General features: G+C 38.9%; 1 protein-coding gene across 2 annotated transcripts in view; it reads left to right on the plus strand.

The window, feature by feature from the left end:
• Nucleotides 1-18,689, plus strand: part of cacna2d2a (calcium channel, voltage-dependent, alpha 2/delta subunit 2a) — a 208,772-nt gene that overhangs the window by 168,010 nt on the left and 22,073 nt on the right. For both annotated transcript variants that reach the window (XM_058404248.1, XM_058404249.1), the window contains exons 10-20: nt 2,177-2,276; nt 3,849-4,010; nt 5,598-5,708; nt 6,137-6,215; nt 10,619-10,668; nt 15,103-15,192; nt 16,618-16,683; nt 17,117-17,191; nt 17,280-17,354; nt 17,524-17,595; nt 17,760-17,831. In XM_058404248.1, the coding sequence (XP_058260231.1) occupies nt 2,177-2,276; nt 3,849-4,010; nt 5,598-5,708; nt 6,137-6,215; nt 10,619-10,668; nt 15,103-15,192; nt 16,618-16,683; nt 17,117-17,191; nt 17,280-17,354; nt 17,524-17,595; nt 17,760-17,831 (952 nt within the window). The remainder of the gene's footprint in view (nt 1-2,176; nt 2,277-3,848; nt 4,011-5,597; nt 5,709-6,136; nt 6,216-10,618; nt 10,669-15,102; nt 15,193-16,617; nt 16,684-17,116; nt 17,192-17,279; nt 17,355-17,523; nt 17,596-17,759; nt 17,832-18,689) is intronic.

Below are 18,689 nucleotides of genomic sequence, written 5' to 3' on the forward strand. Positions count from 1 at the left end.
CCCTCAGTGGGTTGATGATTTTATTTAACCATTAACCATTGTCACATCATTTTGTTCTCACCAAATCACACAATGTATGTAAGTAAATATTTTCAGCTTGACTATTTCATTCATCAAGATCCAAAGTGTGAGTTAAGTGTTCCCTTAATTTTTTGGAGCTAAAAATTAGAAGAATTTCTTGTCTCCCAGTCCTTAAAGGAACAGCTATCATGTGGCAGCAGCTCAATGCATAAAAAAAATATGCAGATACAGATCAGGATCTTCAGTGAATGTTCACATCAAAAATCAGAACTCTGTAATTTTAACTGTGGCATTGCTGTTGGTTCCAGTCAGGCTGGTCTGAGTATTTCAGCTAAAAAAAGTCCAGTGAGCAGCAGTTTTGTAGGCAGAAACTCCTTGTTCATAAGAGAAGCCAGAGAATGACCAAGTATGAGCTGACAGGAAGACTACAGAAACTGGTCTTTATCCAATCTTCAACTGTCCAGTTTCAGTGAGCCTGTGCCCACTGTAGCCTCTGTTACTGGTCCTTAGCTGTCAGGAAATAAAACCTTATGTAGCCTGTTGTAGCTCATCCACCTCAGTGTGTGATGTGGTATGTGTTCTGAGATGCTTTTCTGCTCAGCATGGTTGTAATGAGTGGTTATTTCAGTTCCTGGCAGATGCTTTATCCTCAACAAGTAGGTTCTGCTTTTTTCTATATCATTTTGTATAACTCTGCAGTCTATGTGAAAGTCCTCCCATCTGGCACCAGCACCAAGAACATTTCTATGGGCAAAGTAACTGAAATCATGTGTTCCCGATTCTGCAGTTTGATGTGAACGGTAACTGAAGCTCTTCATCTTTATCTGCATGATGTTATGCACTGGGCTACTGCCATATGATAAATGAGCAGGGGTAATGGGTGTTACTATTAAAGTGAAAAATGCAGCGTAAAATGAAGAAATAAAATAAAGAATGGACATTCTTTACTTTATTTCTTCATTTTACACTGCATTTTTCTTTTGTTTTATTAACTTCAGGAGACAGCTCTCTGCAAATCCTATGGCAAGAATTAATCTTCTATAGAATCTTTAACAGAAGTAAGAATAATTAACCCCAAACTGTATTAAAGGCTTCATTCCTGGCCGAAATAAGGTGCAGGTGTGTTTTGTAACCCTACTTAAATCAGACATTATTGTCAGTGACCTAAGCAAAAGCAGAGCTGCTGCTTCCTATTCTTCTGGGAATTTCTTCTGGTTCGCCCATGGCTTTACAGTGATTAGGTGTAAAATGAAACAATCCCTCTATCCTTCAGCAAATGTGCTCTTTCAAAGATACAGAGATCTCTTTGCTCAAAGAAAACATGACTGGAATACAAATACTGTTGTCTTTTCACCTGAAAGATCTACTAAATAAACTAAATCTTTTATAACATACTACAGAAAGGCAGAATAAGAGGGGAAATGCAGGGCAATTTAAAAAAGAGAGAGAGAGAGAACTATACACTTAATCTTTAGCACAAATTTTATATTCAGAGACACATCCTGAAAATGTCATGAACTGATTAGATGAAATCATTTGAGATTTACAAAAGGAGACTTAATGATTTTTAGTTTAATCAATCAGTCTAACCTCCGGAAAAAGATTTTCAAAGCAGGCTGGTACAGTTCAGTCTGAAAATAAAGGCCTTGTGTCAACACATTCTCTGATTTTTCCTTTGCTACAACAAAGCAGTCCGGTTCTGACAGCTCCTGTACATTTGCTTTCTCTGGTTGTTTTTCTGTTAAATCCCATATTTGAACCAAATACTTCTGAATCTCCTCTGCGTTTTTGAGGTGTAGACAGCGCACCTATCTCCTCTATTTGCTTTTGTGACAATGACACAAGCTCGGGAACTCACGTTGATGGACATGGTCGAGAAACGGCGACGCAGGATGCTTAGCAACAGGTGCTGCTTAGCAACAGCTTTTTGGTCCATATGTTTTCTCATGCTGCGATTACAAGGCAAATGGTTTGTGAGAAAATGAAAAATGTGTGTTCTAATGACTTGTTTATGGCACACTGCCTAATGTACTTCTAATTGAAATTGTATGATTGCTGTATACAGGGATTATTTTTAATTCTATTTGTATACAATATGCATTGTATGGTTTGTGTGTGTGTGTGTGTGTGTGTGTGTGTGTGTGTGTGTGTGTAGGAGCGGCAGCGTAAGTGGACTGACTTTGAAGCTGATGAAGACGTCTGTGATTGAGATGCTGGACACACTGTCTGATGATGATTATGTAAATGTAGCACAGGTAAGGAGACACACACACACACACTCACACAGAGAGAGAGAGAGAGAGAGAGCATGAAGCAAATGCTACCTCTGTAACTGTGACGAATTTAAGTACAGGTCAGTTTTCATGCCCTTTTTACACATTCAACGTAAGTGTCAGTGCTAATAGCTGACCCAAATGTTTATTTAAAAATGACATTTTAGAGATGTTTTATGATTGTAGCTGTGTAGCATGTGTATTCAACCTTGATGTGTATACAGTTGGGTCCATAATTATTTGGACAGTGACACAGTTTTCGTAATTTTGCCTCTGGACACCACCACAATGGATTTGAAATGAAGCAGTCATGATGTGAAGTGGAGACTTTCAGGTTTAATTCAAGAAAACATTGCGTTAAATGTTTAGGTTTATAATTACAGTCATTTTTACATAGTCCATCCTCACAGGCTCAGAAGTAATTGGACAGTTGAATGAAATGCAGCTTCATGGTCAGGTGTGGCCTGGCTCCTCATTGTTTTATAACACATTAAGAAGATAAAAAGATCTGAAGCTGAGTTCAAGTGCTGGATTTGTATTTGGTAGCTGTGTATGGGAACTCTTAGTATGTGGTCCAGACAGGTGTCAGTGCAAGGCACGGCTGAAAAACCAAAAGAGACAGCAGAAACTTTGGAGTGGCCAAATCAACAATTTCGTGCGTTCAGTAACAACTCAATAACATAAAAAAAGGCCTGGAAGACCACAGAAGTCAACTAAAGAATTTATTTCTTTGTAAAGAAAATCACCACCTCAACCTATATGTTAAAAAACATTCTTGAGGAGGAACTAATCTGTGGCTCTGACTGTATTTTTGTTTTAATCTCAGCTCAATGTGAACAGTGTAATCTGACACACCACAGTGCACATAACTGCCCTTATCAAAGGAACTTAGGTCTTAAACCCAAATTAAAATGTGTGTGTACGTGTGTGTGTGTGTGTAGTATACACCTTATTTTCTTTATATTCACAGTCATGCATACAAAGAAATGTCAACACTGCAACTTTAATATATGAATCGCCTTACCCTTAACCCAAAAATGTCAGTCCATTTGCAGCTTGACCTTCAAAAGAGAAATGACTTTTAACATTCTCACAGAAAAGCATAGAACTAATCATAAGTATGCACAAGTAGCTCTTCTGTAGAACCTAGTGTTTACTGTCAAGTGGTACACACACACACACACACACACACACAGCACACCGGTGGCATTAGAGCAGTGCTCTGCCTGATGTAGCAGGTGTTACTGTGCAGGTGAGTCAATGAGAACTGACAGCACTGAGCTACACATGAGAACACACAGAAACACACACAAAGATACATGCATAGAGGTCTGCTTTATTTTGTGCTGAAAGAACAAACAGAGTCGTCTTTGTAATTCCCCACGTTTTTTTGCATATGAAGTACAATTTCTACACCAAATCAATTCTGATTGAAATGAGAATGGATTAAAAATAGATTAAGATGCTTATACCTAATGGCTGAATGGTGTTTTAAATGTATTTTTTTACCTTTTTTTTTTACCTCTCGTTGTCTCTTTCCTCTTCCGGTTATAGTTTAATGAAAAGGCAGACCTCCTCGTCTCGTGCTTTAAGACGCTGGTCCAAGCGAACGTGAAAAACAAAAAGATCTTCAAAGAGAAGGTGATGCACATGCAAGCGAAGGGGACGACAGACTACAAATCTGGCTTCCAGTTTGCCTTCGAGCAGCTGCTAAACGTAAGACTAAATACACAGAGACACATAAATCCACACAGTCTGCTTCAGTATATCAGTTTTAAAGTCCTGATATTAATTAACAAACATCTGCTTACTGAAGTTACTCCATTTGGTCAAGGTGAGATATTTACAGTTTAAGAAATGAGACTTTAAAGCATATTATCTTTGGTAAGTGAATGGGAAAGATTGTATCTATAGTGTACTTTGGAGCAAACTTTTGGACAGTTCCAGTCACAGACCAGAAATCAGTGAACACCTTATAGTTTCTATATTCCACATTCACTTCCCTGCAAAAATCAATTTCAGGAAATTGATATTGAGTCACAATGATGCCACAGACATCTGTGGCTAGGAAGAGAGCAAAATTGGCCATGCCCTCTGGGTGCGAGGAATGCACACTCTTTCCCCGTCACTCAAAACGATGCTAGCCAGTCACAAGCATCTGAGAGTTAATGTATATAGAAGAGGGTAGATAGTGCTTTCCTCCCAGTGTGTCACAACACAGGCAGCTGTTTGAAAAAATGCAGAGATTGGCTTTACATGTCACAGAGGAAGCATGGGTTTGTCTCAGCCTCGCAGGTTGGTAGCTATCATGTGGTATAATTAAACTGGAAATTAGTTAAAGAATGGGGGGGGGGTTAAAAACATTAAAAAAGTAGGGGGGTAAAAGTCAAAACTTTTTGTACTTGGTTTGTAGTGGGTTTAAATGTCTTAAAACCATGAAATATTCAGTTGCAACCTTTTGTGGTCCCAATTTATTTCAGATTTTCACAATGTTACCCTCTGACTTTCTTAGATACTGTGTGTGAGTGATAGAGAGAGAACATGAACTTTTGTTATTTTGTGCATGTCCAAATTCATCGTATTTGTGTGTATGTATATGTGCAGGAGCATATGCGTCTGAGCTTTTATCATTGGTGCATGTCCACAAATCCGTGTTTGTGTGTGTGTGTGTGTGTGTGTGTTTTGTGAAACCTGGCTCTCTAATAGACGCTGATGGTATGATTGATGAGAGCGGCTGCGAGGAGATGGGCTGCAGACGCACAGATGAATTTGTATTCTCTGCCTGTTTGACAGAGTGGGAGAGCGAGCCAAGCTTTCAGCCTCACTTTGTGCTCGCCTTAGCGCCCTCCAAACTCAGCAGTCACTCTAATCGGAGCCCGAGCCAAAACTACTAAAGCATTTTAATCATTGCCCGCTGCGGCGGACGCTCCTGATTGGCGGAGAGGAAAGCAGCTGAAATGCGTAATTGCAGCCGTATTATTTATCTTTATTAGAATCTTGTCAGTGATGCGGCATCGGGCGAATGTCAATGACAGCCGTGATTGGACAGGAGAGAGAGGGGACTTCTGGATAGCTCTTCAGAAATAGGACAGCGGGCAGCAGTTGGGCACAATTGCAGACATGTGATTAGAAACGCACGCACTGACGCTCCATCTCGCTAATAGACAGAGGGAGAGAATGATAAAACACTGTCATTACGATGCAGATGTACTCGAGTGTACAGTCGGTTGTTTATCTAGAGAATAGAGTCTATATTATTATTGATAATTGTTTTTCAATTTTACTTTCTTTTTTTTCTCTCAGGAAACCAACGCTCCAAGGGCAAACTGCAATAAGATGATAATGATGTTCACAGATGGAGGAGAGGATCGAGCTCAAGAGGTCTTCGAGAAGTACAACTGGCCCAATAAAACTGTGAGTGTAGTGCTGCCAATCAACCCAAAACCTGAATCCCCTCTCCACATGTCCTTGTGTTGATGAAGCTGTCCAAAATAATGTACAAAGAATGTCTAGAAATAAGCCACTCAGTCCTGCCTCTCAATCTAATACCTAAGGATTCTTATATAGGATTCTCTTCTGATAACCCTCTGTACAAACTTTGCATATTTTAGATGCTTGACTGTTGCTCAACAATCCCAATCAATCCAAGTTCCAGTCCCATATTTCTTTATTATGCCTTTACATTTGATGCAGCACACAAAGGTCTGTAGAAATGGCCATTTTGAGCATTTTGCAAGATGTATATATTGTATATTCGGTTTCAATTTGGAAAACAGTACTTATATTAGACACTATTACTTTTAGTTCAGAGCCTTACATTCAAGACTTGCCTCCTCACACAGGTTCGAGTTTTCACCTTCTCTGTGGGGCAGCATAACTATGATGTCACTCCATTGCAGTGGATTGCTTGTGCCAACAAAGGTGAGTGTTTACTGTTTGCTCACCATAACACAATAAACTCTGTCCACTCTCCTGACTCCAAATTATTTGACTGAATATTTATTCCTTAAGCATCCCGAAAGTTTTATAATTGATCTCCTCTGGAGTTTATTCATCTTCACTAACACTATCCAGGTCAGGGTGATGGTGGATCTGGAGCCTATTCCATGAACACCTAGCACAAGGCAGGAATACACCCTGTATAGGACACTAATACACCACAGGCCACCAACAGCGCACTTATTCACATTTAGGGGTAAGTGCATAGCATAGCCAGTCCACCTATCTGGCTTGTTAATGTGAATGTAAATATATCCCACTACAGTCCATTAGAAACCAAGCTACTTAGGAGACAGCATGTTTCTGTTGACCAGACATACAATACAAACACAGTTTTCTGATTTTTAAAACAAAAGAAACATTTTGACGATCCTAACACGTGATTCACCCCAGCAGAACAAAATTCGGTATTTCTTGTTCATGTTTCTGCTTTTTGATTCCTGCTCTATTCTTTTACACCACCTTTTCCTCAGTGGCTTTTTTACATTGCTTCCTCGTTCTCAGCACTCTCCTAATGATCATTACTCATCCAGTTCTCTGATTAGTCAAATGCGAACAGTGCCAAAGTGCTCCAGCGGTCTCTCCCCCAGAATCCCCCCAGCCCCCCTGCAAGTTTCTAATTAATTAGGCGAAAAGAGACTGGCTTTCCGGTGATAAATTTGACTTCCCTCCATCACCCACCAAAGCAGCTCTGACTTAAGGATTAGCTTTTCGAGTGGCCATGTTGTACCACTCTAATGGCATGCGTGAAGGGGACCGGATTGGCACAGCAGGCACAGAGGTTTTTCCTTAGCCTTTCTCTGTGGACCTGATCTCCCCCTTTGCCACAGTGCATGCTGCTATCACAAGACTGCAGAGGAACACGATTGACACACTCACAAAGGCAAGATGGTGCCACCGCTTCCCTTTGGTGTACAAGACACTTGAGATCACGTGTCCTATCAAAAAGCATGCAGACACAAACACATTCTCGCTAGAGCAGAAAGTGAAGGCCCCTCAACCTACACACGCTCTCTCTTCCCCATATCTCTCATACACATGCAAATGGTCTTTGACAGGTTGAGAGGTGTACTGGCAGAGGTTTGCTCAGTGCATGTCTGCTTTGTAGAACATATTGAATAAATGGCAGAGTGATGTATTCACTTAAGTAAAGAGGATTGTAGGTAACAATAAGAAACATGTGTTTGACACAATTCATGTGTGTTATCACAGTGCCTGGTGTCCCTCAGAGACTGCATGCTACGGCTAAAGCCGATCCCAAGCCAGGTTCTTTCAAATCATTCATTCATTTGAGAAGACCTCTTTATACTCGTACTTTTTTTTTTTTGAATAATTTAATGGAAAAAAAGATGTGAGCTATTTACTAAAAACATCTTGCAGAAACGGCAGCAGCATTCTGAAAAGATTATGTAATAAAAGAACGAGGACATGTTTTAAAATTTGCCATAAAAAAAAAATATATATATAGTTAACCACAGGGAGTGACCACAAATTTAACTCTTTACTTATTGTGTTTTCCATAATATAACAAGTGTGCTTTAATTAAGAAAAAATAAACTCATGATACAATATTGTAATCCTATTGCTGTGTCACAAGTGGTAAAAGACCTTACATGTGCAATTTGTATCCATCTGGATTGGATCCATGAATTCTATCATAGAGAAGACATTTTATTAAGCATGCCACCCTCACTGAATATGGCTAAAATTATATTTTAAGCAAGGATGATATTTTGTCACTACACAGAATACACTGACTAGAAGATAGAATATTTCTATGCCATATTGACCTCTGCTAAATGTTAATGGTAGTAGTGTGATACATAAAATCATGCAGATACAGGTCAAGAGCTGTGGTTAATATTCACATGAAACATCAGAATAAAGTGTGATCTCTGTGACTGTAACCGTGGCATGGACACTGCTGATCTGAGATGAGTGAACAACTGTTCTGTGAGTGGAAACACCTTGTTGATGAGTCAAATCAGAGAAAAATGGCCAGACTGGTTCAAGCTACAATGAAAGTTATAGTTATAGAAACTCATATAATTCCTCTTTGAAACTCATATAATTCCTCTTTGATGCCAGAAAAGCATCTCAGTGTTCAATGCACAAAACATTTAACACTGAGGTGGATGGGCAAAAACTACAGAACATCAGATTCAGCTCCTGTCAGCCGACAAGACTCACCCAAACTAGACAGTTAAAGACTGAGAACAGACCAGGTGATTTTTTTTTTTTTGCAAATCTCCAGCTGTCCAGTTTCGGTGAGTTATATTTGGATAACTCCAAATATATATATACCAGATTGTATCGTGATGTGTTTTTCTTTGACAGTTGGTCAGTGTTTAATGCATGCTTAAATGCTTTGCACAGTTCAAACACACCAAAAATAGGGTTTATTTGAATTACTTTGGGCAGTTGTTCTTAATAAAATGTTGAGTGAGTGTAATAAGATTCATATTATTTTTTATTATAGAGAGAGCATCCTATCAAAGCTGTTATTATGTAGGCTTTTTTCCACAAAACTTGATACTTTGCAACATTCAACTAGTACAGTATTTCTCCTATTTATTTTTTACATCCCTGTATGTTTGGGGGGTATTTGCGTATTTGTGTAAGGACTATTGACTGCCTATAATAGGTGAGTTTGGAGTAAACAGGTTTTCTTTGCTCAGTACAGGTACATATCGGAATTCTTGCCAGTGGTAATCATACTGCACATGCGGTAGGTAGTGATAAGGCAGGAAAATGCTGAAGAATTCCTATCTTTGCTATTCATTTTGTGACATGACAGCTGGCATTTTAGGACAAGGTATTTTAGACCTGAAACAAGATATGATGCAGCTTTAGTTAGGGAAAGAAACTCTGTCTGTAAATGTGTGTGACAGGAAGAAGGAGAATCTCATCATGTAGGGTGACGGACATCTCTTAGTTATTAACATTCCGCTGCCAGTGCGCCCATTTTGCAGCTCGTTGTGCAAACACTTCTCACTTTAATAACCTACCGAGCTGGGCTTATTGACCCTGCTAGTGTCTCTGCTCTCCGTTTAATCAGCCTAATCCCAAGCTTCAGCATGCTCAATGACCTACACACACACACACACACACACACATACACACACACAGTAGAATGTGAAACAAACAGACACCAAGAAGGACATCTTTTACCAAGCTTGCTGTCAAATAGTAGCACTTTGCAAAATGTAGATTAATTTACAGAATGAAATATCCCTTAAATATTGAGAAATCTATTTATCTCTTATATAATTGTTACATGCTGCATAATCAGACTAATTTCAAGACAAATTCATTCACCGTCCATTTTATTAGGAACAGTTACCTAATCAGCCAATCATGCGGCAGCAGCACAATGCAGAAAGTCATGCAGATACAGGACAAGAGTTTTAGTTAATGTTCATATCAAACATCAGAGTGAAGAAAAAGTGACTGATTGGTGCATGGTTGATGCTACCAGGTTTGAGTATTTCAGAATCTGCTGAACTCCCGAGATTTTCACACAACAACAGTTTCCAGAGTTTATCCAGATTGGTGCAAAAAAACAAAAAACAGCAGTGAGCCACAGTGCTGTGGCTGGAAATGACTTGTTGATTGAAGAGATTGAAATGAACAAAATGGTTCTAGCTGCCAGGAAAGAGATGGTAAATCAAATACTTGTTACAACCGCGATGAGCTATAACAGCAGAACCTGAAGCTATGATATTATTGTGTTTGGACCGTATCTTTAATCGTGAGTGCAAAGAAGATCAACAGCGAGTATGGTCATTAAAAATGAGTACAAAATGGCATAAATTAGCAATAAATTGTAAACCCATGTGGGAGTAATGGGAAAGCAAGGGCGCATCTCAGTGCTCACTGAAATGAAGTGCTCTCACATGTGACAGTTTGTCTGCACGCTCACTTTCACTGCTTCATGGGCACATTTGTGAGTACACAATTCACATTACCTTATTCTTATTTTTAATAGCTATGCTCACTGATACTGCACGGTACTGCTCAGGTCAACCACCCACACACTCTCTGTTTAAATATAGCAGAAGGTGCTTCATCAGGTTACTTGTAATGTGGAAAGGTTCTGTAGTTCCTCATCTTTCAGAGCACAGTTTGCAGTGTGCTTTTGTTTTGATAATTAATTGTGTGTCATTATGTGTTCACTTGACTTCCAGCATCATGTCCCAGATATTTGTATGACATGCTTTTTTTTTTCCAGGGCTGCACCAGTAACTGATACCAGTATCTGTATTGATGTGTCCTTAAGTTTTTCATTCACTTTATTGTGATGGGTTTTTTTTTCTTTTCACCAGGATACTACTTCGAAATCCCATCCATCGGCGCGATCCGAATCAACACACAGGTTAGAATTTTTGTACTTGTCTGCGTGTGTTCATGTGTGTGGTTGTATGTTTGAATAATTCAGTAGAGAGACGATCTCATCTCATCATTATGATTTAGCTGCTATGGTGATTTGATGAAAGCCTCTGAACACACGGTAACAGAGATTAAAAATTACATCGCCTGTTTAAGTCTCAGTGATTTAAAGCATTCTAGCTCCAAATCCAATCTAACTAAAGGTGGCATATACAACCTTTAAACCTGAAGGGATAATGTTATCTCATTCCTTATTGAGGTAACCCCCCTCTATCTGTCTGTCTCTCAACACAAACTTATTCTGTTCCTTCTCCTGCTTACAAACCTTCTTTATGCTAACTTTCCCCAATCTTCCATATGTTTCAACATACACTTCACATCCTTGTTCTCCTCCCCCGCCACCTCCCCACCCACCGACCGAACTAACCTCCCCTCAGGCGCATTAATCAGCATTGTGAATAGACTGTCAGCTGTTTCATTAGACTGAGTGTAATTTTATTCAGAGACCTGCCACTTATTCTAATAGCCTAGCTGAGGCAGGTGTGAGTGTGACAGCGTGTGTGTGTGTGTGTTTGTGTGGGAGAAACACACCTGTGCACCTCATGACTGCCTGTTCTACTGTCACATTCTGTTACGACGGTGGCCTACACACATCACCAGCCACAAAGCTAGTGCCAGTGACGCATTCAACTACTGGGCTCTGAATGATTTTGGCAGAAGAGTTAGTCACCAGTGATGTCTGGTTTTCTTCTCTTTTCTTCTTCTTTCCCCTCTCATGCAGTGTCTCATGAGTTTCTTTTCTAATGTAATTTACGTTGTATTGCAAGTACGTTAGGCAAGGCACTTTTTACCATTTTACCAGAGAAGTGACAGGCCCTGTCAGTAGCCAGTGGCAGGACAATGCTAAACGCTGTGTGAACATTATATTGATTCCTGTACCTCTCAACACAGAGACTTGCTCCACTGCAGGCAAACAAGAGATAAATTATGCTTTACTGCATATTATTTCCATCATGCACAGTCTTATATTAAAACTAGAGCATATCACCTTTGATTAAAATGAAAGAAGTAACACTGATGAGTCAGTAGACGGAAAAAAAATATATGTTAAAATATTCAATATTTCAAATATTCTTACATCGCTGTGAGCCGCCCTGGAAAACCAAACATATTAATTCAGTGTTAGAGCTGCGGGGTCGAATTTGAGGCAGACTCATACATCAGGACGAATGACTCAGCATGGCGTGAACTTAAGATGCAAAAGAAGGTCAGGCTGCTATAAATGACAGTGTTGTGCAGCCAGTGTTAAAGCAGAGACATCCTAAGAGGAAGGTGAACGTAGAGGATACCCCCAATCTCCAACCACTAACAACTATATCGAGACTACACAGAATTAGAAATGTCAGACTCTTTTGTCCAATGGATTTAGAGCATCCACACTGTTCTGTCCTTCAAATTAAAGTAGAGCCAAAGATGAGTACAATTATTCACAGCAGCAGCTTATGACCAGAGATTTTGGTGTGGCAAGATGACACTAATAATGACATAGCCTGAAACAAAATTAATTCAAGAGGCTATCACACTTGACTTACGCTTTAGGCTGCTATTCAGTGAATTTTTAGAATAACCTTGTAATAGACAGCTGAGAGCTGACAACATACAGTTATCCTGCATATAGTACAGCAACTCAGTTTGAGTGTATTAAGAAGTAAGTATGTCAAATACAGAAAATGTGTTCCAGTCAGCATTATCCAGGACTGCCTGGTATCAGTAAAGTTCCAGCCCAACTACAGCGTGTCCCAAATGTCTCCAGACTCTCACATGTTCAGATAAAACTCTATATTTAACAGTATAATGCTTTGGTATCCTGAGATATTTTTATGCAGTTAATATATGCTATGACAGATTAGACCCACCTTCATGTATTTCTTCGAAATATTTTACAAGATTTAGGGGATAAAAGGTTAAAATCATACAACAAATATACCATAGTTAGGCTTCTATGCTCATTTAATAATTCTGCTGATTTTAAGGATATACCGTAGGATACACTTTCAGGCAGAATTTTCTCCTTCACACATTTTTATTTACCCAAAATTCAACAGAAAATATGTGGTTAAAATCCATTTCCATTTTTTTCCCATTGTCTGTACCGGTTATCTGATCTATTCTCGGGTCACGGGGAGCCTATATCAGGCGTCATCGGGCATCAAGGCAGGATACACCCTGGACGGAGTGCCAGCCCATCACAGGGCACACACACACACACACTCATTCACTTATGAAATCACACTCTACGGGCAATTTAGAGACTTCAATCAGCCTAGAAGCATGTCTTTGTACTGTTGGAGTAAACCGGAACACCCGGAGGAAACCCACCAAGCACAGGGAGAACATGCAAACTCCACACACACAGTGAGCAGGAACCCAGGACGCTGGAGGTGTGAGGCGAACGTGCTAACCACTAAGCCACCGTGCCGCCGTGGTTAAAATCACAACACTTAAAACTTTTCTAATCATAGATTGAAGCTGTCAGTTTTCTCCACACCTGTCTCTCATGTTGTTTTTTTCCCCCCCATGTCTCCAAATTAGAGCGAGAGAGAAAGATTATTTCCTGTCTCTTTCTGCTGCACGATAATGTCTGATAGTCTACCTGTCATCCTGTCTGATGAAAGACCTCCCTGTGGGGCATTAAACAGCGTTTTAGTGAGTTAATAATAGATTAGGTCACGCTTGTCAGCACCTCCGTGTTCCAACAAAGAATAAGAATATATAAAGTGGAATAAGAGCTATTTTTATGGCTTTTATGTTCACACAGCATTTGTTTCCCGCCTTTAGGGTCAGTGAGTCTCTCACTGCTGTTTCGTATAATGGTGGTAAGGCAATCAAACTGGTTCACACGAGCCTGTTCATCCGGAGAGTTTATCTTTAGTGAAGTGTGAACACTGTTTTTTTTTTCTGGTTGGAATGGTTCAACTGGTCACATTACTTCCTGTTTCAAGTTTAATGATGGTAGAGAAAGTGTTCTTATGGTCATCAGAGGAGACACAATACTGTATTGTATAAATTGTAAAAACAGACATGTTTAGGACTAGAGCACTGCAATTAGCTTACTTTTGTGTGACCAGAATCAGTCCTTGGTGTAGATGCAAAAGTGTGAAGAACCTTTAAAGCCACTGATTTTTTTCATGCTAATATCTCCTAGATCGAGTTGTTGTAAGAGCCTACCCTCTCCCTTTGTCCCATTTTTTAGATCATGTATAACTCACAACACATTTATATTAAAGCTAATAATTCATGGGTGCTTACAGTATACTGATCAGGTCGTGTCTTATTCTGTGAAATTGTGGACACCGATGTAATGGAAATTTAAAATAGGGTTTCAAAGCTTGTGTTGTTTTAAGGCCTTAATTTAACAAACTTTATACTTTATTTTCCCTTTTTTTCAGATTTGCTACTGAAATAATATCAGTTGAAGCACATTAATTAATTCATGTAACTAGGAACATCTACTCATCTACTTCATGCAATTATCTAAACAGCCAATCATGTGACAGGAGCACAGTGTGTACAGTCATGCAGATGCAGGTCAAGAGCTTCAGTTAATATTTGCATCAAACATCAGAATAAAGAGAAAGTGTGAACTCTGTGACTTTAACCGTGGCATGGTTGTTGGTGCTAGACAGGCTGGTTTTAGTATTTCAAAAACTTTCTAATCTTCTTAGATTTTCACACAACAGTCTCTAGAGTTTACATAGAATGATGCAAAAAAAAAAGAAAGAAAGTGAGCTACAGTTCTGGGGGTGGAAATGCTTTGTTGTTGGGAAGGATGAGAAGAAAATGGTCAGATTGGTTCCAGCCAACAAGAATACAGTAACTGAAATCATCATTCTTTACATCTGTGGTGAGCAGAAAATCGTCTCAGAACACACAAAACATCGAACACTGATGTGAATGAGCTACAACAGCCGAAGATCACACTGGATTCCACTCCAGTCAACCCAGAACAGGAATCTGAGGCTACATTGACCTGTCTGTCCTGTCTATCAGCACCAGCAGTCTTCCCCTGGTTAAAGTCACTGAGATCAAATCCCAATCTGATGGGCGATGTGAACATTAACTAAAGCTGCTGGCCCGTATCTGCATGATTTTATGCATTGCGCTGTTGGTAGATGATCATATAAATGGCATGAATGAGAAGATTGAACAAGATGAACAGTTGTTCATAAAAGTGTTCAGTAAGTGTATATATAACAGCAACAGTTGTGTGAACTGAATTAATTGACAGTTCTGACAGAATGTTTTTTCTCTAATGCAAGTAAAACTCTCACTCTATGCTATGCTGTGATTTATGCTTTTTATGGGAATTTTTCAAATTTTCAATCTTTGCATTAACTCATTGCATGTCTTCTCTCCTCAGGAGTATCTAGATGTTCTGGGAAGGCCGATGGTTTTAGCAGGCAACCGGGCTAAGCAAGTTCAGTGGACCAACGTGTACCAGGATGCTCTGGTAAGAAAGATGAGCAACATCATGATTATCTCATAGTTGCTTGAGCTGCCCATGTAGTGCATCTAACATTATATTTCTAAATAATAGATTTAAAAAAGGAGCACAGAGATGGAAAGGTACACCTGGTTCCTAATCTACAATGAACAAATCATTCTTCCCAGATATTAAAAGTGAAAATTCACCAGTCTAGAGTGGAGTATAGATTCCTGTTTTAAACCAAACTGTAATAAGACCATACACAATCAATAATCCCAGACAATCAATATACAATCAATACATCAACACATTTAAAGAAATAATGCAGTACAGTAAAAAAAATCAGTGTTATACAATACTAAAATAATACCATACTAAAAATATACTATATTAAAACTTCTACTATTTTTGACTTTTTATTGAAAAATAAAATCTAGGTGTAAGCAAACACAATAAAGGAAAATGAGAGACTGAGAGTGTACAATGGACTCACTGACTTTTTTGATGCATTCACCCTTACAGTAATATTATTCTTGTTGTAGTACTTGTTTCACAAACCTAAACCTAAACTTGACATTTGACTGCTCTCTGTTTGAACGGTCGAGCAACAATGAGGGAGAAAAAGTGCACCGAGAAATCCACAGTGCCAAAAAAGTGATTTGATAACAAACATATTACAAAAAAAAAGTGTGTGGTCTGATTGCCTTTTATACAACATATACATGAATTTGTGCAGCCTTTTTCCTAAATATCACAAATTTGATTCAAGTGAATCTTAACATCCGTGCTAGAATGGAGCTTGATGGACAGAAGTGATTGAGTCAGAAAGGGAATGAATAAAACCTGCTTATCAGGGACTTGCAGGTTGGGAACATTACCTTTGGGGAAAAAAGCGAATCAGATACAGACTATATTTAAACTAGTCGCACTCCTATATGTGCAGCCACATTTGGAGTTATCCTCATATTGGCTAAAGGCTTTTGTTCGTCAACTTGTTCCCCAGATGCACAATTTGTCCAAGCGACTTTGTTTTATTTGTTTTCACTGCTATATGAGCATTTCTGTTTGTACACTAATTACAGTGGAGCTCTGCATCTATGTGTCTGATTTGCCCGCTGATCCTTTTGTTGTTTTGTCTGGATAGTAATAGGCTGACTTCTGTTTTCACCTCTCCTCTGCCATGTTTTTATTGCTGTTGTTTTACTGCCACACTCTTTTCTGCTCCGTATGATTGTGATCGTCTTTCCACTTGCTGTTGTCTGCTTTATGTATTAACTCCCATTAGACCCCTCGTGATTTGTTTGTGTATGTAGTCAATGCACTGTGAAAAGTAAATATGCTCAATTTGCGAAAGATCCATTTCCATTCAATCCCTTTCTGCATTTGTCTTTCCCGACGATCAGTCGGTATTGCAAGTAAGATTTATCTCCTGTATTTTTTTTTTCCTAGGGCTTGGGTTTGGTCATTACTGGGACGATGCCGGTCTTCAATCTTACTACTGATGGGGACTCAAAGGTTATTTCTTGATACTATCATCAATCACTCAAAATGAGGGGGAAAAAACAATTTTCACTTATTTCCATTTTTAATATGTATTCATAAAAAAATGTTATGGAAAAAAAACTATAGTCTGAAATGGTGGTGGAATTAAGATCAAGACAATATGATTTATGTCTTATGATGTTCCCAGGTTCATTAATATTCTCTTAACATGTTCGACATGTTCAGCTATGTTTCCCAGCTCAGAATATCAAACATTAACATAACATAATGAATGTTTCCATGTGAAAAGCGAAGACTTGGTTTTGATTAGAGTATGACATTGAAGACCAAGGACATTTGAGACACGGTGCACCAGTCCTGCTTCATATAGCGATTCTGCCACCTTGTGGCCAAATTTGTTATAGCTTCATCTCTCTGTCTATCTTTTTCTTACTGTGTTTTGCAGAATCAGCTTATTCTGGGAGTCATGGGTGTAGATGTGGCACTTAGTGAAATTAAGCAGCTCACGCCACGGTATAAAGTAAGTGATACCTCACGCACAGACACACACACACACATGCACACACAGTGTTTTACATTGTGAATGTATATGCATATTGTGTTTACAGCTTGGCGCCAACGGTTACACCTTTGCCATAGACCCCAATGGCTATGTTCTGCTGCACCCAAACCTACAACCTAAGGTAAGGAGGAGACAAAACAGAAAGGAGAAAGTACATTAATGCCGCATAGTGTTATAAATAGATGTGAGTGTACCTTTAAAGATAGTCGGTACTATTTTCTTTTCTTTTTTTCTTTTTTTTAGAAAGCCGTCTTTGATAGTCTGTACTTGATTTCATTTCTACTTTGCAGATCATTAATTTCAGAGAACCAGTTACACTTGACTTCCTGGATGCAGAGCTGCCAGACAACAACAAGGAGGAGGTAAACATGCAGGCGGTGTTATAGAAGCAGCCACACTGTGTTAAAAGTGTTAAAAATTCTAGGATGTGCTTCTGTATGAGCTTTTTGTTTGCATGAGTCAGTTGAGAAATGAAACAGAATGAAATCGATTATAAAAATCAACATACTGTTTCGCTGTCTCACAGATCCGCCGACAGATGATTGACGGCAAGTCAGGTCAGAGGAAAATCAAGACATTAGTTAAATCTGTTGACAAGGTATGGCACCTACACCTACTCCAAACTGACACATTCCATCAAATGCACCCACATCCATTTCAAATAGTTACGGACGTCATTAACGTAGAATTGTAAGAACCGAATCCCATTAAATCTGTCCCAAAAATTCATTTTAATGTTGGTTTTCATGTCATGCTGTAGCTTGAAGTATGTTGAAATGATACATCACATATCTGCTTCTGTGATGAGTAGCAGACTGTTTCTTTAGAAGAATTTCTACTAATTTGTACTGAGTAGAAGTGCTACTAACATATTCATCACCCGTGACTGTGTCCTCACATATGGAATAAATGAATAGCTCCCTGCTGCGTAACCCTCTGCTTCTGCCTTCGCTCCCATCACTGAGAAGCCACTCTTCTTTTTCATGTGGGTTTTGCAGCCTCGTCAGTTGCCCACGATATGACCGCAGTGTCGATGTTAACAGACACCAGTTCTTCAGTAGATTTTGACGAGCATTTGCTAAAATCTGGGCATGGCTCCATCAGGGTTTAGCAATACAAACATCTCACTGCTGTGCCCTGAAAACAGGAGATTCAAAAATTGAAAAAAGTTCAGTTCACAAGTTTTAACTTCTCTGAGGTAGTGTACTACAACAAATGACATATTAATAATGAATAATATTTTGAATCTAGTCAAATGTATCTATTATGTTGTATTATAACATTCCAATAAACAATAATATAAGACTAAGCCTATTCACAGATAATTTTGCATTTTTTTCTAAAAATTTAATGCCTAAAAGTAGTAAAATAATCTGCCAATAGAACAAAAACATAGCTTAAAAATAGTAGACTATGTCTAGAAATTGGCTTGATATATTAACTTGCTAAGCTGCTA

This window comes from Hemibagrus wyckioides, linkage group LG11 (genome assembly GCF_019097595.1).
Source record: "Hemibagrus wyckioides isolate EC202008001 linkage group LG11, SWU_Hwy_1.0, whole genome shotgun sequence".
Taxonomy (NCBI): domain Eukaryota; kingdom Metazoa; phylum Chordata; class Actinopteri; order Siluriformes; family Bagridae; genus Hemibagrus; species Hemibagrus wyckioides.